Consider the following 21935-nt stretch of genomic DNA (forward strand, 5'->3'; position numbering starts at 1 on the left):
TTGTTCTTCGTGCAATGTCAAACCCTATCTCAGGTGTTTGGCTCGAAATTGTTGTCCTTTTTATTACATTTACTAACTGCATTTTTTCTTTTTTTTCCAGCTGACTTTGATCCAAATCAAATGTTCCGACATTTCTTCCAGTTCAGCGGTGGCCCTGGTGGTCAATCATCATTCGGTTTCGAATTTTAAAAGCGAATGAAAAAACTCAAAACAAAAATGTTGCGTTTTTTGTAATAACAACAAGAACAACAGAAAGGAAACGCAAAACACCCCCAGGACTCAAACACAGCCAAAAAAAAAAAAACTACAAAACCAACAACTAAGACAAGTCTACAGTTTAAAGAAATAACAACGTTAATATAGAAATACAAAATACAATTTTGAAGCCGCCGCCGTTGCCTCAAAGACGTCGCGTCGCTGTTCAAGGAAAATAAAAGCAAAACGCAACAATACAACGGAAATACATAAAAAATAACTGAGGAGATAAATGAAATAAATGAAAATTAAAATGAATAAACATTTAAATAATAAAATAATAATTTTTGCATGAGCATAACAAAAAACAAAACTTAAAACAAAGAAAAATTAATTATTAAAAAAAAATTAAATAATTTTTAGATTAAACTCAGATCATAATTTATAATATAAAAACCAATATACACATATATAGGAATTTTCAAAATATTCCAAGAAATGCCGCCACACATAAAAAAATAGAAACAAAACTAACGCAGAGTTATGAAAGCAAAAAACTATACTTTTGTGGACAGAATAGTAAAAGAAAAACTTGATGAGACTTGATTTTGTTTTTAAGAGATAATGATGATGAATGATGTTTGTTGGTAAAATAGCATGCAAACACTTGCATCTACTTAGCCATGTTATGACTTGAGATGCTAAAATATTTGTAAAAAAACAACGCTCTAACTTCTTCTTCTGGCCAACTGTTCTATACTCTAAACAAAAGAAATATAAACAAAGAAATATATAGTAAAAACAGAAAAGCAATAAGGTAGTCAAGGAAGAGTCACTTAGTTATACCTTGTTTTGGCATTCTAATAAGCCTTGATGAACTGTTATACATAGATAGTTTTTTGGCTTACAGATTGAATTAAAGGCTAGAAAAAGTAAAAAAGGTGTTTTTGGCACTATATTTTGTAGTATAACAGTTTAAAAGTGTTATACAATGTGTTGTAGAAAGTGTTCTACACTTTGAAAAGTTTTGTTTATAACGAAATGATGAGGTAGACCAGTTAAAGTCATGTTGTAATAAGCATTTTAGCAAACTGTTATACTACAATAATATTGTAGTTTATCTAGCTTAAAAAGGTTTAAAAGCTAAAAAAAGTAAAAACAGTTTCTTGGCACTATATTTTGTAGTATAACAGTTTAAAAGTGTTATACAATGTGCTGTAGAAAGTGTTATACACTTTGAAAAGTTTTTTTTTGGACGTGTCAATATATTTATAACGAAATGATAAGGTAGACTAGTTAAAGTCATTTTGTAATAAACATTTTAGCAAACTGTTATACTGTTATACTACAATAATATTGTAGTTTATCTAGCTTAAAAAGATTTAAAAGCTGGAAAAAGTAAAAAAAGGTGTTTTTGGCACTATATTTTGTAGCATAACAGTTTAAAAGTGTTATAAAATGTGTTATAAAAAGTGTTATACAGTTTGAAAAGTTTTGTTCGAGCGTGTCAAAATATTTGTAACGAAATAATAAGGTAGACCAGTTAAATTCATTTTGTAATAAACATTTTTGCAAACTGTTATACTACAATAATTTTGTAATAAACATTTTTGCAAACTGTTATACTACAGTAATATTGTAGTTTATCTAGCTTAAAAAGGTTTAAAAGTTGGAAAAAGTAAAAAAAAGTTTCTTGGCACTATATTTTGTAGTATAACAGTTTAAACGTGTTATAAAAAGTGTTATACACTTTGAAAAGTTTGGTTTGAAGGTGTGAAAATATTTATAATGAAATGATGAGGTAGACAAGTTAAAGTCATTTTGTTATAAACATTTTAGCAAACTGTTATACTACAATAACGTAATAGGTTATTTAGCTTAAAAATGGAATAAAACATTGAAATAAGCTTAGGAAAGGGGCTTTCTACAATATTATTATATATTGACCCTTATTTCCGCTGTCGAAGGCGAAAATCGACAGCAGTCGTAGTCGAATTTGTAACTTATTCGCCTTCCACAGTTTGATAATAGAAAAATTTTGTGGTAAATAAAAAAAATATAAATGTAGGTTCCACATGCTTTCGACAAATAGGCGCGGTGTAGTTAAGAATACAATTAACTTGTACATCGAAAGTTTTCTTTAAATTTGACAGTCGAATTCGACTTTTGCGATACCAAAAATGTAAACGAAGTCTCGTCTTCATCGTCTACTACGCCATCGCCAAACGGCAAAAGGGGGATTATGCAGTATAACAGTTTAAATGTGTTATACAAAGTGTTATACACTTTGGTTGAAGTGCGCCGTAAATTGAGTCAGTCAAGTTAAAGTCATTTAGTAACAAACATTTTTGGCACTTTCAATAAACCTAAGCAAACTGTTATACTGTTATAATATAATAAGATTGTAGATTGTCCGATTTGAAAATTAAATTAGACCCAAAAAAGCTTAAACAATATATTTGTTATAGTCTTATTTCAGTTTAAAGCTGTTATACAAAGTGTTATACACATTGGAAAAGTTTGCCTCAACAACCATAAAACCATTTTGTAAAATTTGCGACATTCTACTGCGCCATCGCCAACCGGAACTAGGGGGATAATGTAGTATAACGGTTTAAATATGTTATACAAAGTGTTATACACTTTGGCTTGAGCGCGCCATAATAGTTTTAACTAAATGATGAGTAAGTCAAGTTAAAGTCATTTAGTAAGAAACATTTTTGACACTTTCAATAAACCTAAACAAACTGTTATAATATCATAAGATTGTAGATTCTCCTATTTAAAAATTAAAACAGACCCAAATAACACTTAAAAATGTTTTTGGTATTGTCTTTTATTTAGTTTAAAACTATTATACAAAGTGTTATACACTTTGGAAAAGCTAGCTTCAACAACCATAAAACCATTTTGTAAAATTTTCGACATTCTACTGCGCCATCGCCAACCGGAACAAGGGGGATTGTCTAGTATAACGGTTTAAATGTGTTATACACTTTGGCGTGAGCGCGCCATAATAATTTTAACTAAATAATGAGTTAGTCAAGTAAAAGTCATTTAGTAAGAAATATTTATGGCGCCTTCTAGAAACCAAGACTGTTATACTGTTATAATATCATAAGATTGTGAGTTTTCCGATTTAAAAATTAAATTGGACCCAAAAAAGCTCAAACAATATGTTTGCTATTGTCTTATTTTAGTTTCAAACTGTTATACAAAGTGTTATACACTTTCGAAAAGTTTGCTGTATCGCTCCAAAAAAGATATAACTAATGGACTCTATCTTTACTCTCTTATAAATGATTATTTTTTACCTCTACAATACACTATACACAGACATCTATAAACAATTAAACTTTTAAATAAAAACAAAATAAAAATAAAAAACGTAATTATAAATATACTTAAATGGATTTTAAAAATAAATTATTAAAAAAACCCCTTTTCTAATACTAAAAACAAAAATTTTATTTTCCTAATTTTATTATAATTCTAAAAGGGGCCACATACTAAAAGATGTTATGCCGATTATCTTTATGTCTGTCAGTCCCCCTCTGAGCGCTCAATACCCGTATCGAAAATAAGATTTTTTCAATTAAGTTGATCATCATGGTGTTTTACCCATTTATTTTTTTACATCCATTCTTTTTTATGCCAAAAGCTCACCTTATAGCGTCTAAAACTGATTTTGATCTATTATAACCGTGAAACCGAAGTCTAGCTTTTAAATAAGAGGATTTTGGGCTTCAACAAACATTTTGATACCATATTGCTAGGGCTAGACCAGTAGAAAACCAAAAGTTTTTTTCTTTTGAAAACTTAAGGGTCTTTCTTCTTATCTTAGTCTCAAATTTGCCCAGCAAACCCTTGTTTCTTACACTAAAATATCAGAATCAGAAAAGCAACCTATAAAGTGGATCTTGAACTTATATTACCTTTTAATTGCCTATTTTTGTATTCATATGATATTAATTTTTTTTCTATTTGATGTTTATTTATAATAAAACTATGACCTTTAGTCTGTTCAAATTATATAACCTTTGCTTATAGTTTTCTTTTTTTGTTTCACATTTACAATTAAAAGACAGAAAGTTGTCATTACACCATAGGATCTGTTTGAGCTTTAGTCCTAGTTAAATCTTAGCCACAATACGCAAAACATTTTGTTTGCCTTAACTTTGGTGAATATGGTGGTTGATGTGATTTGCTTTAAAAGCCTACAGAAAGCGGATTTTTTTTTAATTTTTTTTTTTTTTTTTTTAATTTCAATAATTTTTTTGTTTGTTTTTTTAATTTTTGGAATTGTAATTTTTAAAATCATTGTGTGTGTATACTGTCTTCACTTAAGGTTTCGATAATTTTCGACATCGATAATAAAACATTTGACCAACATTTTTGGCAAAAAAAACTTAAATGTTTTAAATAAATTAAAATCGATAACATTTTTGAAATGGGGGTTGACCGCAAAAGACATATAATCATAGATTAGTATACCATGCAAGATAACGTACATTGAACATCGCAAAAACTTCTAATTTAAATAAGTAAATAAAATTTTAGTTATCGACAACAGCATAATTATCCATTTTATTCTATGATACGTACACACATTGATATGGTGTACACAGTTGATGTGATTTGCCTAGCCTATAGACAGCAATGAAACTAGAGGTTGTTAAAACATTTCGATAACAAACATGTTATCGATATATGGTTAGGTTGCTAAAATCAAAATAGCTGAAATTTACCGGCATCAAGCGATAACAGGCTCCGATAACACATACATACTTTGAAATAATTACTTGCTGTTGTTGTATCTGTGAGGTGTTAATGAGGCGGCAGCCCTTGCCGATGAAAAATCCATCGGGTCAATCTGGTACGTACAACCCGCTGCCATCGGACTGACTACTTTCTAATTGAGTAGTTTTTTAACTTATGTTAGAAAAGTACGTCTCATGCATAGTACTTTTCTAACATAGTGATTGTTTATAGGCCTGATGGCTTCGCATTGCATGAAATGAAATAAATAAATAAAATTATAATATTGACGCCTTTAAATAATCAATGACCATCATGTTCCCGTGGCGATCAGTCGTGTAGACCGGATAATCGATAATTTGATAATAATCGATAATTGGATAATTATCGATAATTGAAGAATTCGATAATTGAAAAATTCGGTAATTGGATAGTTATCGATAATTGGATAATTATCGATAAATGGATGATTATCGATAATTTGACGATTATTGATAATTGGATAATTATCGATAATTGAATAATTATCGATAATAGTATAGTTATCGATAGGTGGATAGTTCTCAATAATTGATAACTATCGAAAAATTTACGATTATCAATATTTGGATGATTATCGAAAAATGGATAACTATCGATAGTTAAATAATAATCGATAATTTAGTAGTTAGCGATAATTGGAAAATTTTCGATAGTTGGATAATTATCGATAGTTGGATAAGTTTCGATGAATGGATAAGTATCGCTAATTGGATAATTATCAATAAATGTCCAATTATCGATAACTATCGAGTTATCGATAGTTATTAAATTGTCGGTTATTATCCAATTATCAATAAAAAGCCAATTATCGATAAATATCTACTTATCGATAATTATCCAATTATCTATAAATATCCAATTACCGATGATTATCCAATTATCTATAAATATCCAATTACCGATGATTATCCAATTATCTATAAATATTCAATTATCGATTATTGTCCCATTATCGATAATTATTCAATTATCGATTATTATCCATATCCATTAAAAATATCCATTTTTCGATAACTATCCAACTATTGATAATTATCCAGCTGTCGATAATTATCCAATCATCGATAAATATCCAGTTATCGATAGTTATTAAATTATCGATTATTATCCAATTATCAATAAATAGCCAATTATTGATAGTTATCCGATTATCGATAATTATTCAATCGTCGAATATAATCCAATTATCGATAATTATCCATTTTTCCATTGATAATCATATAATTATTGATAATTGTCCATTTTTCGATAGTTATCAATTGTTCGATTACAATCCATCGATATCGATAATTATCCAATTATCGATAATTATCCAATTATCGATAAGTATTCAATTATCGATAATTATCCAATTATCGATAAGTATTCAATTATCAATAATTATCCAATTATCGATAACTACCCAATTATCGATAATTATCTAATATCGATTATTATCCAATTATCGATAATTATCTAACTGTCGATAATTATCAAATTATCCAACTATCGATAATTATCCAATTAACCACAGTTATCCAATCACAATAAATATCCAATTATCGATAATTGGATAAAACGAAAAAAAGCACTAAGTGGACGCTTTTTGCATTTCCATTTCCAAAACTGTCCAAAAAATTATGACAACATGATATATGTTATCCATAATTGCATCATTATCGATAATTAGATTAATATAGATTATTGGAAAACCTTCGATGACTTATAACCTTTTTAATAAAACGATAACTGAATTTCTGTTAGAAGACTCGATAGTCTTTTGAATAATAACCGCCAATCTTTGCTGTTTGCTGTTTTTTAGCGTTGCAATAAGTAAAGTTCTGTTATTGATATCTTTATAGTTATCGATTTCATACGACAACTGTAAGTCCTACAATAAGCATACTCTTTGTAATAAGATGGCTGTATTTCAGTTATCTGTAGTGAAATAATTTGGAGCTTCTGGTAAAAATTAAAAACGGAAACTTATAACTGATATATGATAACATTTATTGGCCATTGGATAATTATCGATACCACGCAATAAAATCTGATTATACGAACTTGCAATGTCAAGTTCTAAGGTAAGCAAATATAATATAATGATATCTAAATATATGTTATCGATAATAAAATGATTTTTGTTATCGATAATATTTGATGTTAAAGTTATCGAAATCTATGCCGTTTAGACAGTTTAACTACAAAAAATCTTAATCAAAAAACAAAGAGATTAAAAATAAAATAAACTAATTTATAAACTATTAAAAACATAATAAATATTAAATTTCAATTAAAAAAATTTAAAACACAAAAAAAATACATATGCCAACCCAATTTTCATTTTTAATGTTTCTTGTCATCAAAATTCAATAAATATTAAATATCAAATAAATAATTAAAATAATTTTTAAACACAAAATAAACACATATGCCTACCCAATTTTCATTTTTAATGTTTCTTGTCATTAATTTTTTTTATTTTTATATTCTTTTCCTATTTCTTTTACATTTATATATATAAACAGAATTACTACAATATTTATATTTTTAAACAAAATGCAGAAAATGTTTGAACAAAACATATAGAAAAAAAAAACTATAAACAACAGGAGAACTACAAAACAAATTAGTCATTTATATAAAATATTGAATACTTATGGTTTTAAGGTACGATTAATTATTTAATTATTATTAACAATAAATTTATGAACTTTGCAAAAGAATTGTCAAACAAAATACAACAAAGAAAACTTTACAACCAACAACAAATAAAGAATCAAATGTTGTGGGGAAACTCCAAAAAAAGAAAAAGAGTATTTTTATTACAAATAGGTTACAAAAGTTAGTGAAACTGCAGATTATTTCATGGCAGCTTGTTGTATGCACCGGGATGAGACGTTGAGACTCTTCATGTTAGAGGTATATCCTGGATTGCCTGCTTTGGATGTTTTTGGTCTTTTTCCAAATCGAGAAAACTTCCCGATCCTAGTAATGAATCCTGCGATATAGTTGCAATGCTAAAAATATTCCGGTTGATATTCTACAATTCCGTTCTACATGAGAAAACTGTGAATGAAATCTTGGGATGTTGGGGAAAAATTCAGTTTAAAGGGCGCACCCCCAATTTTTTTTTAATTTTTTAGACCCCCTAATTTTGACTACAGGAGCACGAATCTGAAGTCCGTTTTTTGGACAAAGGCTTCTCGGTTCTCGGGCCCTAGGCCCAAAATCCCCTACTTGGGGGGAAAGAAGTCCCACCTAGGCAATATGGGTATCAAATAAATATATTATCGAGTCGATTACGAATCTACTAAGGGGTCTTGAGAATTTTTAACCCAGGCCGCCAAATCGGACCATATTTGGATATAGCTGCTATATAGACCGATCTGCCGATAAAGGGCCTATCGGTAAAAGTATCCCGGTTGATGTTGGGGAAAAATGCAGCTTACAGGGCCCACGCCCGATTTTTTTAACTTTTCATCTGAAGTCCGTTTTTGGGACAAAGGCTCCTCGGTTCCACTGGGGCCCAAAATCCCCTACTTGGGGGGGGGGAGGGGGGGGGGGGGAAGAAGTCCCACCTAGGCAATATGGGTATCAAATAAAGATATTATCGAGTCGATTACGAATCTACTAAGGGGTCTTGAGAATTTTTAACCCAGGTAACATAGGCAATATAGGTGTGTGTCTGTCCGTCCGTCTTTTGTAATCACTCTACAGCCTTCAAAAATTAAGATATTGAGCTGAAATTTGGCACAGATACGTCTTTTTGATGCACGCTGGATAAGTTCTTGAACGGGCCAAATCGGACCATATTTGGATATAGCTGCTATATATGCTTTATGCCCATATATGCTTTATTTATTATCCGATTTCTCTGAAATTTGAAACATTGGGTTATTTTAAGACTACCGATATCGGACCTAAATATGGTTCAGATCGGACCATATTTATATATAGCTGCCATATAGACCGATCTGCCGATAAAGCCCAAATGGCTAAAGCTAGAATCACAAAATTTTGCACGCTTAGGTCATGGGACGTAGGAGGGAAATTGTGATATTCGTACGTTTAGGTACTAAGAATTACCAAAAGGTACGAAAATTGGGAGAGTTTGGCGTACCAAAAGGGATGGAATTATAAAGAATTTTTTTGTGCTCAAAAAAATTAAGCGTCTCGCAAAAGTAAGATTTGGGCAACAATTTTTGGAAAATTGTACCGTTAGTCGAAGAAATAGTACGTTTAGTACCCCAATTGGTACTATTTGGTACTTTTTTTTTTGTAAATCGAGCTTTAGCTTTGAATTTTGATACTTCGGTACACTATGGCAACCTAAATTGGGAGGATAAATGCATTTTTGGACTTTTGGATATTTAGGTACTAAAAAGTACCAAAACAGGCACGAAATGGGTAAACATTGCACAAGGCGAACGGGTTGAGCTTAAACTTGGAAATTTGGCTTAAATAATTGTTGTTGCAAACTAAAGGGGGTAAGATAGAATAAATTTGACAAATGGTACTGGAAACGGAAGAAAGGGTACGTTTAGTACATCATTTGGTACTTTATTTACGGATTGATCTAGATCTCTGAAATTTAACATGTAGATTCAACCAGGAAATATATGTTGGCTGACTAAGTGATTTTTTCATTTATCGTACATTTTGGTATGAAAAAGTACTAAATAGTACGAAAAAGCTTAAATACTTTTACAGTGAACGGAGACGGGTAAAATTAAATATCTTAGTAAACATGATGGTAGTCTTGAAAAAAATACAAAAAGTTGTACCAAATACGAAATGCTGAAATCGTACCAGGAGTGGAGGAAAACCTACTCAATTCGTACTATTTGGTACTTTCTTTATAGATTGAGCTACAGCTCTGAAATTTCGGATACAGGCACATCTCGGCAGTATGTACCTGGCAACTAGAAGATTTTGTTGATATTCGTACATTTTGGTACTTAAACGTACAAAATGGTACCTTTTTTACGGATTGAGCTACAGCTCTGAAATTTGGAATACAGGTAGATCTTGGCAGTATGTACCGGGCGACTAGAATAGAGGTACAACTTGTACTGGGTGACGAGAAGATTTTTTTGAAATTTGTACGTTAGGGAACTAAAAAGAAATGGTACCTTCTTTACGGAGTGAACTACAGCTCTGAAATTTGGAATACTAAACCATTTAGTACTGAAACGTACAAAATGGTACTTTCCTATCTACCAACCTTAAAATTGCCACAAACAGATATATTGGGCGTTCATGTCATGGAAGGAAACATAGGCTATATAACTTTTAGATATCGAATGGAGGCAGTCCCTCCCCTTACCCCAAGAACGCCATACAAAACCAAAAGTGGACCGATAGGCACAATATGGGTATCTAATGAAAGGTATTGGAGACTAGAAGGCGAATATCGTCTTAAAATGTGGGTCCAAGTACCCAGCGGTCCTCCCCAATTCAAAAACTCCTCCTCAATATGGGCCTTAAACGGAAAGTATTTGACAGTAGATTACAAATATGACATTTAAAATTAAGTCCAATTAATGGAAGGTCGCCCCACCCCCAAGTACCCTCAAATGGGCCAAATAGCCGACCATGTCTATATGGGACTCAAATGAAAGGTATTTGGGAGTAGATTACGAATATGATATTAAAATTTAAGTTCAAGTCTAGGTTGCGCATTTCTTACCAAAAATAAGTCAAGTAGGTTGATTGACCCCTTATGACAATATGGGATTCGATGAACAAACTGACAGGAACTTACGGTCCCACTCAAGACTAGAGAAGTGTCCTCCAGATCGAAACCGTGGTTCTCCCGAGATATTCGTTCGGCTATTCACGAGAGGAATGTGTCGCATTGCAGCTGGAGACGTTTCAGGACGCCTGAGTTCCATGATGCCTTTCGCTCAGCAAAGAGACCACTTCAATAAGTTGATTAAGATAGCCAAGAAAGACTACTATTACAGACGCTTTACTTCTGTAATAGGCTCCAAGAGAACTTAAAAGGTTATTCGAGACATTGGAATTGGGAATGATACTAATAGATGTTCCACAAACGTGGACATCAATGGGCTTAATGATGCCTTTGTTAATGTCCCACAGATCCCAGTTGATCCTAATTTCTATGGCTTCAATATCTCCTCCTCTCTCGAGGACGACTCTGGTTTTGGCTTCAGCTGTATTGGTCCCGCCGATGTTTTTGAGTGTGTCGCGACTGTAAAGTCTAACGCTGTCGGATCTGATGACATTGATTCTAGATTTGTAAGACTCTTGCTCCCCCTTATTATACCTCATGTAACCTATGTTTTCAATAGGATTTTGACCACGAGTTACTTTTCATTAGCGTGGAATCATGCCAAGGTCATCCCACTGCCTAAGAATTCCCAAGGAGTGTAGACCAATTGCGATTCTTTGTTACTTGTCAAAGATCTTTGAGAAACTGCTGTATTTGCAAATGTCGTCTTTTGTCAACGAGAACTCTTTGTTATATGTGAGACAGTCCGTGTTTCGACCTAACCGCAGCTACGTAACTGCCTTAAACGGTCATAGTAACGTGCCGGAAGAAGTATGTCCCAATGACACCGCTGGCCCATAAACAGTACCAAACCGTAATTGGTTCGGGATGCAATGTTGAATGTTGTTGTTGTCTGACCAATAACCCATATTTTTGAGAGGATCAGGGTCAATTTGGAGAATGGCAAGATAAATTTCCTTGTTCTTCTTGACCATTCTAAGGCATTTGGCACTGTGGATCATTCCTTGTTATGTGATGAGATATCTTTACAATTTTTCTTCCACGTCCGTTCGTCTTGTTTTGTCGTACCTGTTACACTGCACTCAGTCCGTCAGTTATAAGTCTTCTGTATCGTTGCCTCTGCTTGTTTTAAAAGGTGTTCCTCAGGCATCAATTCTGGGTCCTCTTCTCTTTTCATTGTACAGTAACGAGTTGGCGAGTCAATTGACTTATTGTGAGGTACATATGTACGCTGACGATGTAGAGATATATATCGGCAGTCCGAGGGATGAAATTGCTGAAAACATACGTCTGCTTAATCATGATCTGTCAGCACGTGGGCGAAAGCCAATAGCCTGTGTCTCAACTCTGTAAAGTCGAAGTGTGTTGTTATCAGAAACAGGCTGTCTCGTTTTTCATGTGATGTCGGTATATTCATTAACAATGCTAGATTGGAAATCGTTCCTCATGCAAAGAGCTTGGGCGTGGTTATTAACAGCATTTTGACTTGGAGTAATCATATCGACTCTGTCGTTGGTTAGGGATATTCAAATTGGCGTACCCTCTGGGCCACTCAGTTGGTTACTCCGCTGGCGGGTTAGGTCTCTCTTGGCAAAGACTTTTCTTGTTCCTGGCATTCTCTACGGCTGTGAGTTGTTTGCAAATAGCGACTTGGTAGGTAGACTTAAGCTGGACACCTTTTTTAATAGCGTTACTCGTTATGTATTTGGCTTGAGACGGCTCCATCTGTGAATACTCTTTAACCCTGTATGGCCTCTCCTTACACCACTTGTTGTACCTGAGTACTTTCCTGCATAAACTGGTCTACACGTGCCTGCGTGCGCAATATCTGTATGGATTCATTGATTTCGCCAGATCTATTAGAGGTAAAAAATCATTCCCAAAATTTATCGGAGGCTTGTTTCTGAATGGCATATGTTCCTATTCGCTGTACGTCTCTGGAACTCAAGACAGAGAAAGACAGAATGTAATCGTATGTGACATGCGGTTTAAGAATTTCGGTTTTGAGTGGAGTTTTTTTTTAATATTTTCTTTAAAACCCCAATTTGTGTACCAACAATGAATTTGGAACCGCAACCAAATTTGAAACTATGATAAGGCTAGAAAATCCAAATCAAAAAACCTTAAACTTGGGATTTAAGATAAAATTGCTTTAATGTTCATTGCAAGAAATATTTTGAGTCAGTCGTTCTTGAAATTGTTCATGGGAAAGGTCACTGGAAGTCGACAATAAAAAATGAAATTGTTGCAATTATTACTGATATGGGGATTTGTCTATAATGTGGCAAGTGCAGGTTTTAAAAGAAATGATCACATTAAAGGTTTAACTCCCCTGTCTTTATTGAATAGAAAGCAAATGTCCTTCCCGCAAATGAGACTAGTCTAGAAGATATGCAAAGGTCTTTGGAAATGTTAAAGATTAAAGTGGACATGATGGAGAAAACAAAGTAAGGTCAAAAGAATGGGATTGACCCAATGGAGTCCCTCATTGACAAGGGCTGCCGACTCAATGTACAATACACTGCTACAACAACAACAATAGCAAGAAATTTGCATCTAAATATCTCATACTCCTCTCCTCTCACTCTTTAGATCTCCCTTAACATTTGAGCAAAAAGAGAAGGCCCGCAATCATTCCAAACCTGTGTTTGATGCTCGTGTCGATGTACTGCCAGTCCACTGTCCTAACGTACCGCTTCCTTCAAATTGTGCCAAGGCCACTGCTTGCACTGAGACCAGTGGTTATTACAACATCACTGTTTCGCGCTACAACAATCACACTTTTCAGGCCTTCTGTGATTATCGCACCAAGGGAGGTGATTGGCTGCATATCCTTCAGCGCATTGATGGTACGGAAAACTTCGCTAGACCCTGGTCGGATTATGTGAATGGTTTTGGGGCCGTGGATGGTGAATATTGGATAGGTTTGGAAAATCTCTATGCCCTCACCAATCATGATGGTCCTCAAGAGTTGTATGTCTACATGCATAACTTTAATCGCTCTACACGCTATGCTCGCTACGATCATTTTGTCATTGGCAATGCTGAGCAGAAATATGCGCTAAAGTCTTTGGGCAAGTACACCGGCACCGCTGGTGATAGCCTAGCCTATTCGTTGGGAGCCTCCTTCAGTACCCATGATCAGGATAGTGATACACATGAGCAGAATTGTGCTGCCATACATAAGGGTGGCTGGTGGTATAAAAACTGTGCTCGAACGTAAGTCTTTGGTGGAAATATGCATGAAATATCCATTTTAGCTATTAACTCAAACAAAATTTCTGTTTTAGCGTTCCCACTGGGTTCTATCATCAAGGAAAATACAATGGCAAATATGCGAATGGTATCTATTGGAGAGATTGGCTAGAACTCTGGTATTCAATGAAATATTTCGTTATGATGATAAGACGTCAGAGAATATTTTTGGATTAGTAGCAAAGGGGCGAGAAGAAAAAGAAATCTATTTCAGCTGAAATAAATTTTTAAAAATTATTTTAAATATATTTAAGTCTCCCATAGCCATATTTTGAAAAACAAATTAAAAAAAAAATAAATAAAAATTCCATATACAAAATGGTGTTACAAAATTTTTAATTCCTTAAAAAGGATTTTTGGGTTTCAAGGTCGAACGGTAGAGGCCCTGCAGAGACCAAGCTAACCATTAAAGGTCATAGCTTTTACTTACCTACCGCCAGACAAGGTTCGGTTTAAACAGGGACGCTACAAATGTAGACCGATAGAGACAGCGCCAAACGACGCCATCTTTTTTGCCGCAATTTTGGCATTTATTTTCAGTAAGGTTTGCCATTTCATGATGGAAAGATACACGAGTCGAAATTATTTAAATATACTATCGAAATTCTAAGTCAGTGGCCTCAACGCCAAGAGCGCTACAATGAGGCTCATTTCTAGTTGAGGGGCTTCGCTAATAAGTAAAATATGCATTATTGGTCAGACAACAATCCACACGTACTCCATGAGTCATGATTGCATCCCGAAAAATTACAGTTTGGTGCTGTTTATGGGCCGGCGGCGTCATTGGGCCGTACTTCTTCCGTGATGATAATTTTTGGCTGAATGACTTCGTCAATAAGCAAAATATGGGTTATTGGTCAGACAAAAAGGCAAACGCACTCTATGAGTCAACATTGCTTCCCGAACCAATTACGGTTTGGTGCTGTTTATGGGCCAGCGGTGTCATTGGGACGTACTTCTTCCGGCACATTACCATGACCGTTCAATGATAACGGAATATTTTTGGCAACAATTGGATGATATGGACCAGGAGGGCATATGGTTCCAACAGGAACCATAATCGATTTATTGCAAACCAAGTTTGGAGAATGTGGCCGCCTCGGTCGTGCGATTTGACGCCATTAGACTGTTTCCTGTGGGGCTAAGTCAAGTTTATGGTCTATGTCAACAAGCCAGTGACAATTGATGAACTCCGTACGAATATCGGCCGATTTATAACTGAAAACAGTCGAAAATAGGGTTCAGCGTCTGGTCTTCTGCAAGCGTACCTGTACCTGACCATACAAAATAAATCGATTTCCATACGTAATGGCTTCAAAGGTACTTTCACTGAAATAAAGAATTTCATTGTTATTCAAAACCGTTTTTTTTTATTAAAAAAAAACTTTTGGTAGCGCTTTTATTGAAAGGCCCTATACTTGGTCTATGGAGGAAGCACGGCTGCAAATAATAAAGGTGTGTCACTCTTTGGTTACATTTTATACATGAACTTGGCTTTCTCGTTCAGGAACAGGTTGTGGATAGTGGAATGCTCCATACGAAGTAGGAGCATAGGAGTCAACCATTCCCGTGGGTCGACTTAGACCCAGATGCCTTTGGATTCACCTGATCTTAGTCGCAGAGTTCCTGGATCTGGAACTCAATATCACAATAACATTGGGTTTACAACAACAACAACAAGGATAACGAAGGTGACGGACTTCCACAAAGTGGTACGAGAAGTCGAGACGCCTCTCCAATTGGAAAGTACGTTATGGCGGCCTTCCTGGATTTTAAGGGGGCATGTAACAACATTAATATAGGGTCGATAATTGCCGATAAATATCTGTCGGTGGACGGATAATCTGCCACGTGGCAGGATAATTAACGTGAACTTGAGAAATAATGGGGTCAGAATCGGGTGACAAGGGGAAACACCAAGGAAGGGTGTTTTGACCGATTTTTTGGAAACTACGGACGACGTTGCACATTGGGAGAAAATCGAAAACTAAAAAATATGCCGTGTGAAAACAGGTAGAGATATCTCTTTGACTGGGATTGGTTAGAGCTGAGGTATTAGCGAGATCCGGTGCAAAATTTCATGGTCCTAGGTTCTCTCGGCGAACCTGCCAAAAGGCGCCCGGACAACCTGGGGCCTTCAAATTTTGCACACCTTAGCCCTCACCATGACAAATTTCAAATTTCGGGTGTTCACACACGACATATTTTTTAGTGTTTTTTTTTCGAATTTCTTCCACAGTGCGCCGTTCTACTGAACCAATGCAAATTTCTATCTACGATAAGCGAGATAATGAAAACGTCTCTGAGAAGACTGTCGTGTCAGGGAGGGCCGCCGAGCTAGTGCTCCGGTAAGTATAAGAAACCGAATTTTAAACTCCCATCTTCGAAGCGGACCAGTTATTGTGGAAGGAGGCGAAATATCTTGGCCTAGTATCTGACTCTAAACTGTCCATGAAAAGGAATGCGGCTTCCACTCCTGCAGCAGAATATTCGGTAGAAAGTGGGCAATTAGTCTGAAAACTATTTCCTGGATGAACACTTTCATTGTAAGACTAGTGCTAACCTCTGACTCACTGATGTGGAGAAGTGGACTCGTACTGGGAGTTTCAAAAGATGCAAATACTGGCTTACTTCGGAATTACGGGTGTGTTAAGGTCCATAACGCAGGCAGGTTAAGAAGTGATGCTGCATATGCAACCTCTTGAAGTCTGTATTCGGAACTAAACCGACATGGGTGCGCTTAGGATAAGGGAACTTGGCATGCTTAGGGAGAATGGGAATGGCGAAAGTTGAATTTTGGATACAACTGATGCAGTTGGTAGATTCAGGGACCTCTCAAAATACCTGGCATCAAAAACGATTTGAGGTAGGATCTTCTGGAAAGGCTTTTCAAAGAAAAAAAAAAGAACTCTGAAGAGGAAAGAACAAAGAAGAGGTGGAACTCTGATCTTTGAGATGACACCGAAATGGAGTTAGGGGTGGGATTGCAGGTCTACTTCGAGAGACACGACATACCGATGAGTGTACCGTTTTTCAGGAATTCTTTCTGCCGGAAAAGTGTACGATCTTTCAGGCAGAGGTAGGTGAATTAAATCACGGGAAGAGACTTTCCATCTTTGAATTTTTCGAAATTTTTTGCAGCAAAATTCGAAAAATTCAAGTATGCTCGAAAGTCATGTAACTTTTTCAATTTTTGAATTTTGAACATTCGATTGAAAATTTTCGAGTTTCGAAGCCCCAAAAATGCTTGAGCTAAGGACGCAGAGCTGCAGTTCATGGCTTAACACTACTATTAGACACAGTCCCCAAAGTTATTCTTCGAAAAACAAGTTGAAAATCGCAATTTGCTTGTAGTAAAATTGGAAAAATTCAAGAATGTTCGAAAGTGCTGTAACTTTTTCCAATTTTCGAATTTCGAAAATTCGATGGCAACCCTGGATTAGAAATTTGATCAGGAATCATTTGGTAAACGCGTTTCTCAAAAATTTTCATTTCGATATTTTTTTACATTTTTCGAGCAAGGGGTTAGCCTTTGAAAATTTTCGAGTTTCGAAGCCCCAAAAATTTTTGAGTTAAGGACGCAGAGTTGCAGTTCATGGCTTAAAAGTACTATTAGACAGAGTGCCTAAAGTTATTCTTCGAAAAACAAATTGAAAATCGCATTTTTTTTTACTAAAATTCGATAAATTCAATTATGCTCAAAAGTGATGTAACTTTTTCTAATTTTCGAATTTCGAAAATGCGATGGCAACCCTGGATTGCAAATTTGATCAGGAATCATTTGGTATACACGTTTCTCAAAAATTTTCATTTCGATATTTTTTTGCATTTTCGAGCAAGGGGTTAGCCTTTAAAAATTTTCGAGTTTCGAAGCCCCAAAAATTTTTGAGTTAAGGACGCAGAGTTGCAGTTCATGGCTTAAAGGTACTATTGGACACAGTCCGCAAAGTTATTCTTCGAAAAACAAGCTGAAAATCGCAGTTGTCTTGTAGTGAAGTACGAAAAATTCAAGTATGCTCGAAAGTGCTGTAACTTTTTCCAATTTTCGAATTTCGAAAATGCGATGGCAACCCTGGATTGCAAATTTGATCAGGAATCATTTGGTATACACGTTTCTCAAAAATTTTCATTTCGATATTTTTTTGCATTTTTCGAGCAAGGGGTTAGCCTTTGAAAATTTTCGAGTTTCGAAGCCCCAAAAATTTTTGAGTTAAGGACGCAGAGTTGCAGTTCATGGCTTAAAAGTACTATTGGACACAGTCCCCAAAGTTATTCTTCGAAAAACATGCTGAAAATCGAAATTTGCTTGTAGTAAAATACGAAAATTCAAGAATGTTTGAAAGTGCTGTAACTTTTTCCAATTTTCGAATTTCGAAAATGCGATGGCAACCCTGGGTTGCAAATTTGATCAGGAATCATTTGGTAAACGCGTTTCTCAAAAATTTTCATTTCGAATTTTTTTTGCATTTTTCGAGCAAGGGGTTAGCCTTTGAAAATATTCGAGTTTCGAAGCCCCAAACATTTTTGAATTAAGGACGCAGAGTTGCAGTTCATGGCTTAAAAGTACTATTGGACACAGTCCCCAAAGTCATTCTTCGAAAAACAAGCTGAAAATCGCAGTTTTCTTGTAGTGAAGTACGAAAAATTCAAGTATGCTCGAAAGTGCTGTAACTTTTTCCAATTTTCGAATTTCGAAAAATGCGATGGCAACCCTGGATTGCAAATTTGATCAGGAATCATTTGGTAAACGCGTTTCTCAAAAATTTTCATTTCGATATTTTTTTGCATTTTTCGAGCAAGGGGTTAGCCTTTGAAAATTTTCGAGTTTCGAAGCCCCAAAAATTTTTGAGTTAAGGACGCAGAGTTGCAGTTCATGGCTTAAAAGTACTATTGGGCACAGTCCCCAAAGTTATTCTTCGAAAAACAAGCTGAAAATCGCAGTTTTCTTGTAGTGAAGTACGAAAAATTCAAGTATGCTCGAAAGTGCTGTAACTTTTTCCAATTTTCGAATTTTGAAAAATCGATGGCAACCCTGGATTGCAAATTTGATCAGGAATCATTTGGTATACACGTTTCTCAAAAATTTTCATTTCGATATTTTTTTGCATTTTTCGAGCAAGGGGTTAGCCTTTGAAAATATTCGAGTTTCGAAGCCCCAAACATTTTTGAGTTAAGGACGCAGAGTTGCAGTTCATGGCTTAAAAGTACTATTAGTCACAGTCCTCAAAGTTATTCTTCGAAAAACAAGCTGAAAATCGAAATTTGCTTGTAGTAAAATTCGAAAATTCAAGTATGCTCGAAAGTGCCGTAACTTTTTACAATTTTCGAATTTCGAAAAATCGATGGCAACCCTGGATTAGAAATTTGATCAGGAATCATTTGGTAAACGCGTTTCTCAAAAATTTTCATTTCGATATTTTTTTGCATTTTTCGAGCAAGGGGTTAGCCTTTGAAAATTTTCGAGTTTCGAAGCCCCAAAAATTTTTGAGTTAAGGACGCAGAGTTGCAGTTCATGGCTTAAAAGTACTATTGGGCACAGTCCCCAAAGTTATTCTGCGAAAAACAAGCTGAAAATCGAAATTTGCTTGTAGTAAAATTCGAAAATTCAAGAATGTTTGAAAGTGCTGTAACTTTTTCCAATTTTCGAATTTCGAAAAATCGATGGCAACCCTGGATTGCACATTTGGTCAGGAATCATTTGGTAAACGCGTTTCTCAAAAATTTTCATTTCGATATTTTTTTGCATTTTTCGAGCAAGGGGTTAGCCTTTGAAAATTTTCGAGTTTCGAAGACCCCAAAAATGCTTGAGCTAAGGACGCAGAGTTGCAGTTCATGGCTTAAAAGTATTATTGGGCACAGTCCCCAAAGTTATTCTTCGAAAAACAAGCTAAAAATCGCAGTTTTCTTGTAGTGAAGTACGAAAAATTCAATTATGCTCTAAATTGCCGTAACTTTTTCCAATTTTCGAATTTCGAAAAATCGATGGCAACCCTGGATTGCAAATTTGATCAGGAATTATTTAGTAAACGCGTTTCTCAAAAATTTTCATTTCGATATTTTTTTGCATTTTTCGAGCAAGGGGTTAGCCTTTGAAAATTTTCGAGTTTCGAAGCCCCAAAAATTTTTGAGTTAAGGACGCAGAGTTGCAGTTCATGGCTTAAAAGTACTATTGGACACAGTCCCCAAAGTTATTCTTCGAAAAACAAGCTGAAAATCGCAGTTTTCTTGTAGTGAAGTACGAAAAATTCAAGTATGCTCGAAATTGCCGTAACTTTTTCCAATTTTCGAATTTCGAAAAATCGATGGCAACCCTGGATTAGAAATTTGATCAGGAATCATTTGGCAAACGCGTTTCTCAAAAATTTTCATTTCGATATTTTTTTGCATTTTTCGAGCAAGGGGTTAGCCTTTGAAAATTTTCGAGTTTCGAAGCCCAAAAATTTTTGAGTTAAGGATGCAGAGTTGCAGTTCATGGCTTTAAAGTACTATTAAACACAGTCCTCAAAGTTATTCTTCGAAAAACAAGCTGAAAATCGAAATTTGCTTGTAGTAAAATTCGAAAATTCAAGTATGCTCGAAAGTGCCGTAACTTTTTCCAATTTTCGAATTTCGAAAATGCGATGGCAACCCTGGATTGAAAATTTGATCAGGAATCATTTGATAAACGCGTTTCTCAAAAATTTTCATTTCGATATTTTTTTGCATTTTTCGAGCAAGGGGTTAGCCTTTGAAAATTTTCGAGTTTCGAAGCCCAAAAATTTTTGAATTAAGGACGCAGAGTTGCAGTTCATGGCTTAAAAGTACTATTGGGCACAGTCCCCAAAGTTATTCTGCGAAAAACAAGCTGAAAATCGAAATTTGCTTGTAGTAAAATTCGTAAATTCAAGAATGTTTGAAAGTGCTGTAACTTTTTCCAATTTTCGAATTTCAAAAAATCGATGGCAACCCTGGATTGCACATTTGGTCAGGAATCATTTGGTAAACGCGTTTCTCAAAAATTTTCATTTCGATATTTTTTTGCATTTTTCGAGCAAGGGGTTAGCCTTTGAAAATTTTCGAGTTTCGAAGACCCCACAAATGCTTGAGCTAAGGACGCAGAGTTGCAGTTCATGGCTTAAAAGTACTATTGGGCACAGTCCCCAAAGTTATTCTTCGAAAAGCAAGCTGAAAATCGCAGTTTTATTGTAGTGAAGTACGAAAAATTCAATTATGCTCTAAATTGCCGTAACTTTTTCCAATTTTCGAATTTCGAAAAATCGATGGCAACCCTGGATTGCAAATTTGATCAGGAATTATTTAGTAAACGCGTTTCTCAAAAATTTTCATTTCGATATTTTTTTGCATTTTTCGAGCAAGGGGTTAGCCTTTGAAAATTTTCGAGTTTCGAAGCCCCAAAATTTTTTGAGTTAAGGGCGCAGAGTTGCAGTTCATGGCTTAAAAGTACTATTGGGCACAGTCCCCAAAGTTATTCTGCGAAAAACAAGCTGAAAATCGAAATTTGCTTGTAGTAAAATTCGAAAATTCAAGAATGTTTGAAAGTGCTGTAACTTTTTCCAATTTTCGAATTTCGAAAATGCGATGGCAACCCTGGATTGCACATTTGGTCAGGAATAATTTGGTAAACACGTTTCTCAAAAATTTTCATTTCGATATTTTTTTGCATTTTTCGAGCAAGGGGTTAGCCTTTGAAAATTTTCGAGTTTCGAAGCCCCAAAAATTTTTGAGTTAAGGACGCAGAGTTGCAGTTCATGGCTTAAAAGTACTATTGGACACAGTCCCCAAAGTCATTCTTCGAAAAACAAGCTGAAAATCGCAGTTTTCTTGTAGTGAAGTACGAAAAATTCAAGTATGTTCGAAATTGCCGTAACTTTTTCCAATTTTCGAATTTCGAAAAATGCGATGGCAACCCTGGATTAGAAATTTGATCAGGAATCATTTGGCAAACGCG

The 21935-nt window shown here is 34.8% G+C and overlaps 2 protein-coding genes across 7 annotated transcripts in view; both read left to right on the forward strand.

Moving 5' to 3' along the window:
* The window catches only part of LOC106095391 (dnaJ homolog subfamily C member 7), an 83835-nt gene extending 82905 nt beyond the window's left edge, over window positions 1-930 (forward strand). For all 6 annotated transcript variants that reach the window (XM_059364619.1, XM_059364622.1, XM_059364620.1 and 3 more), the window contains one exon: window positions 101-930. In XM_059364619.1, coding sequence (XP_059220602.1) covers window positions 101-189 — 89 coding nt within the window. In that variant the 3' untranslated portion in view covers window positions 190-930. The remainder of the gene's footprint in view (window positions 1-100) is intronic.
* Window positions 931-13115: 12185 nt separating this feature from the next.
* Window positions 13116-14215, forward strand: LOC106089750 (microfibril-associated glycoprotein 4). The gene is made up of 3 exons (XM_013255720.2): window positions 13116-13179; window positions 13325-13951; window positions 14023-14215. The coding sequence occupies exons 1-3, from the start codon at window positions 13124-13126 to the stop codon at window positions 14162-14164; spliced, it is 825 nt and encodes a 274-aa protein (XP_013111174.2). The 5' UTR covers window positions 13116-13123; the 3' UTR covers window positions 14165-14215.
* The last annotated feature ends 7720 nt before the right edge of the window (window positions 14216-21935 follow it).

Source organism: Stomoxys calcitrans, chromosome 3 (assembly GCF_963082655.1).
Source record: "Stomoxys calcitrans chromosome 3, idStoCalc2.1, whole genome shotgun sequence".
Taxonomy (NCBI): domain Eukaryota; kingdom Metazoa; phylum Arthropoda; class Insecta; order Diptera; family Muscidae; genus Stomoxys; species Stomoxys calcitrans.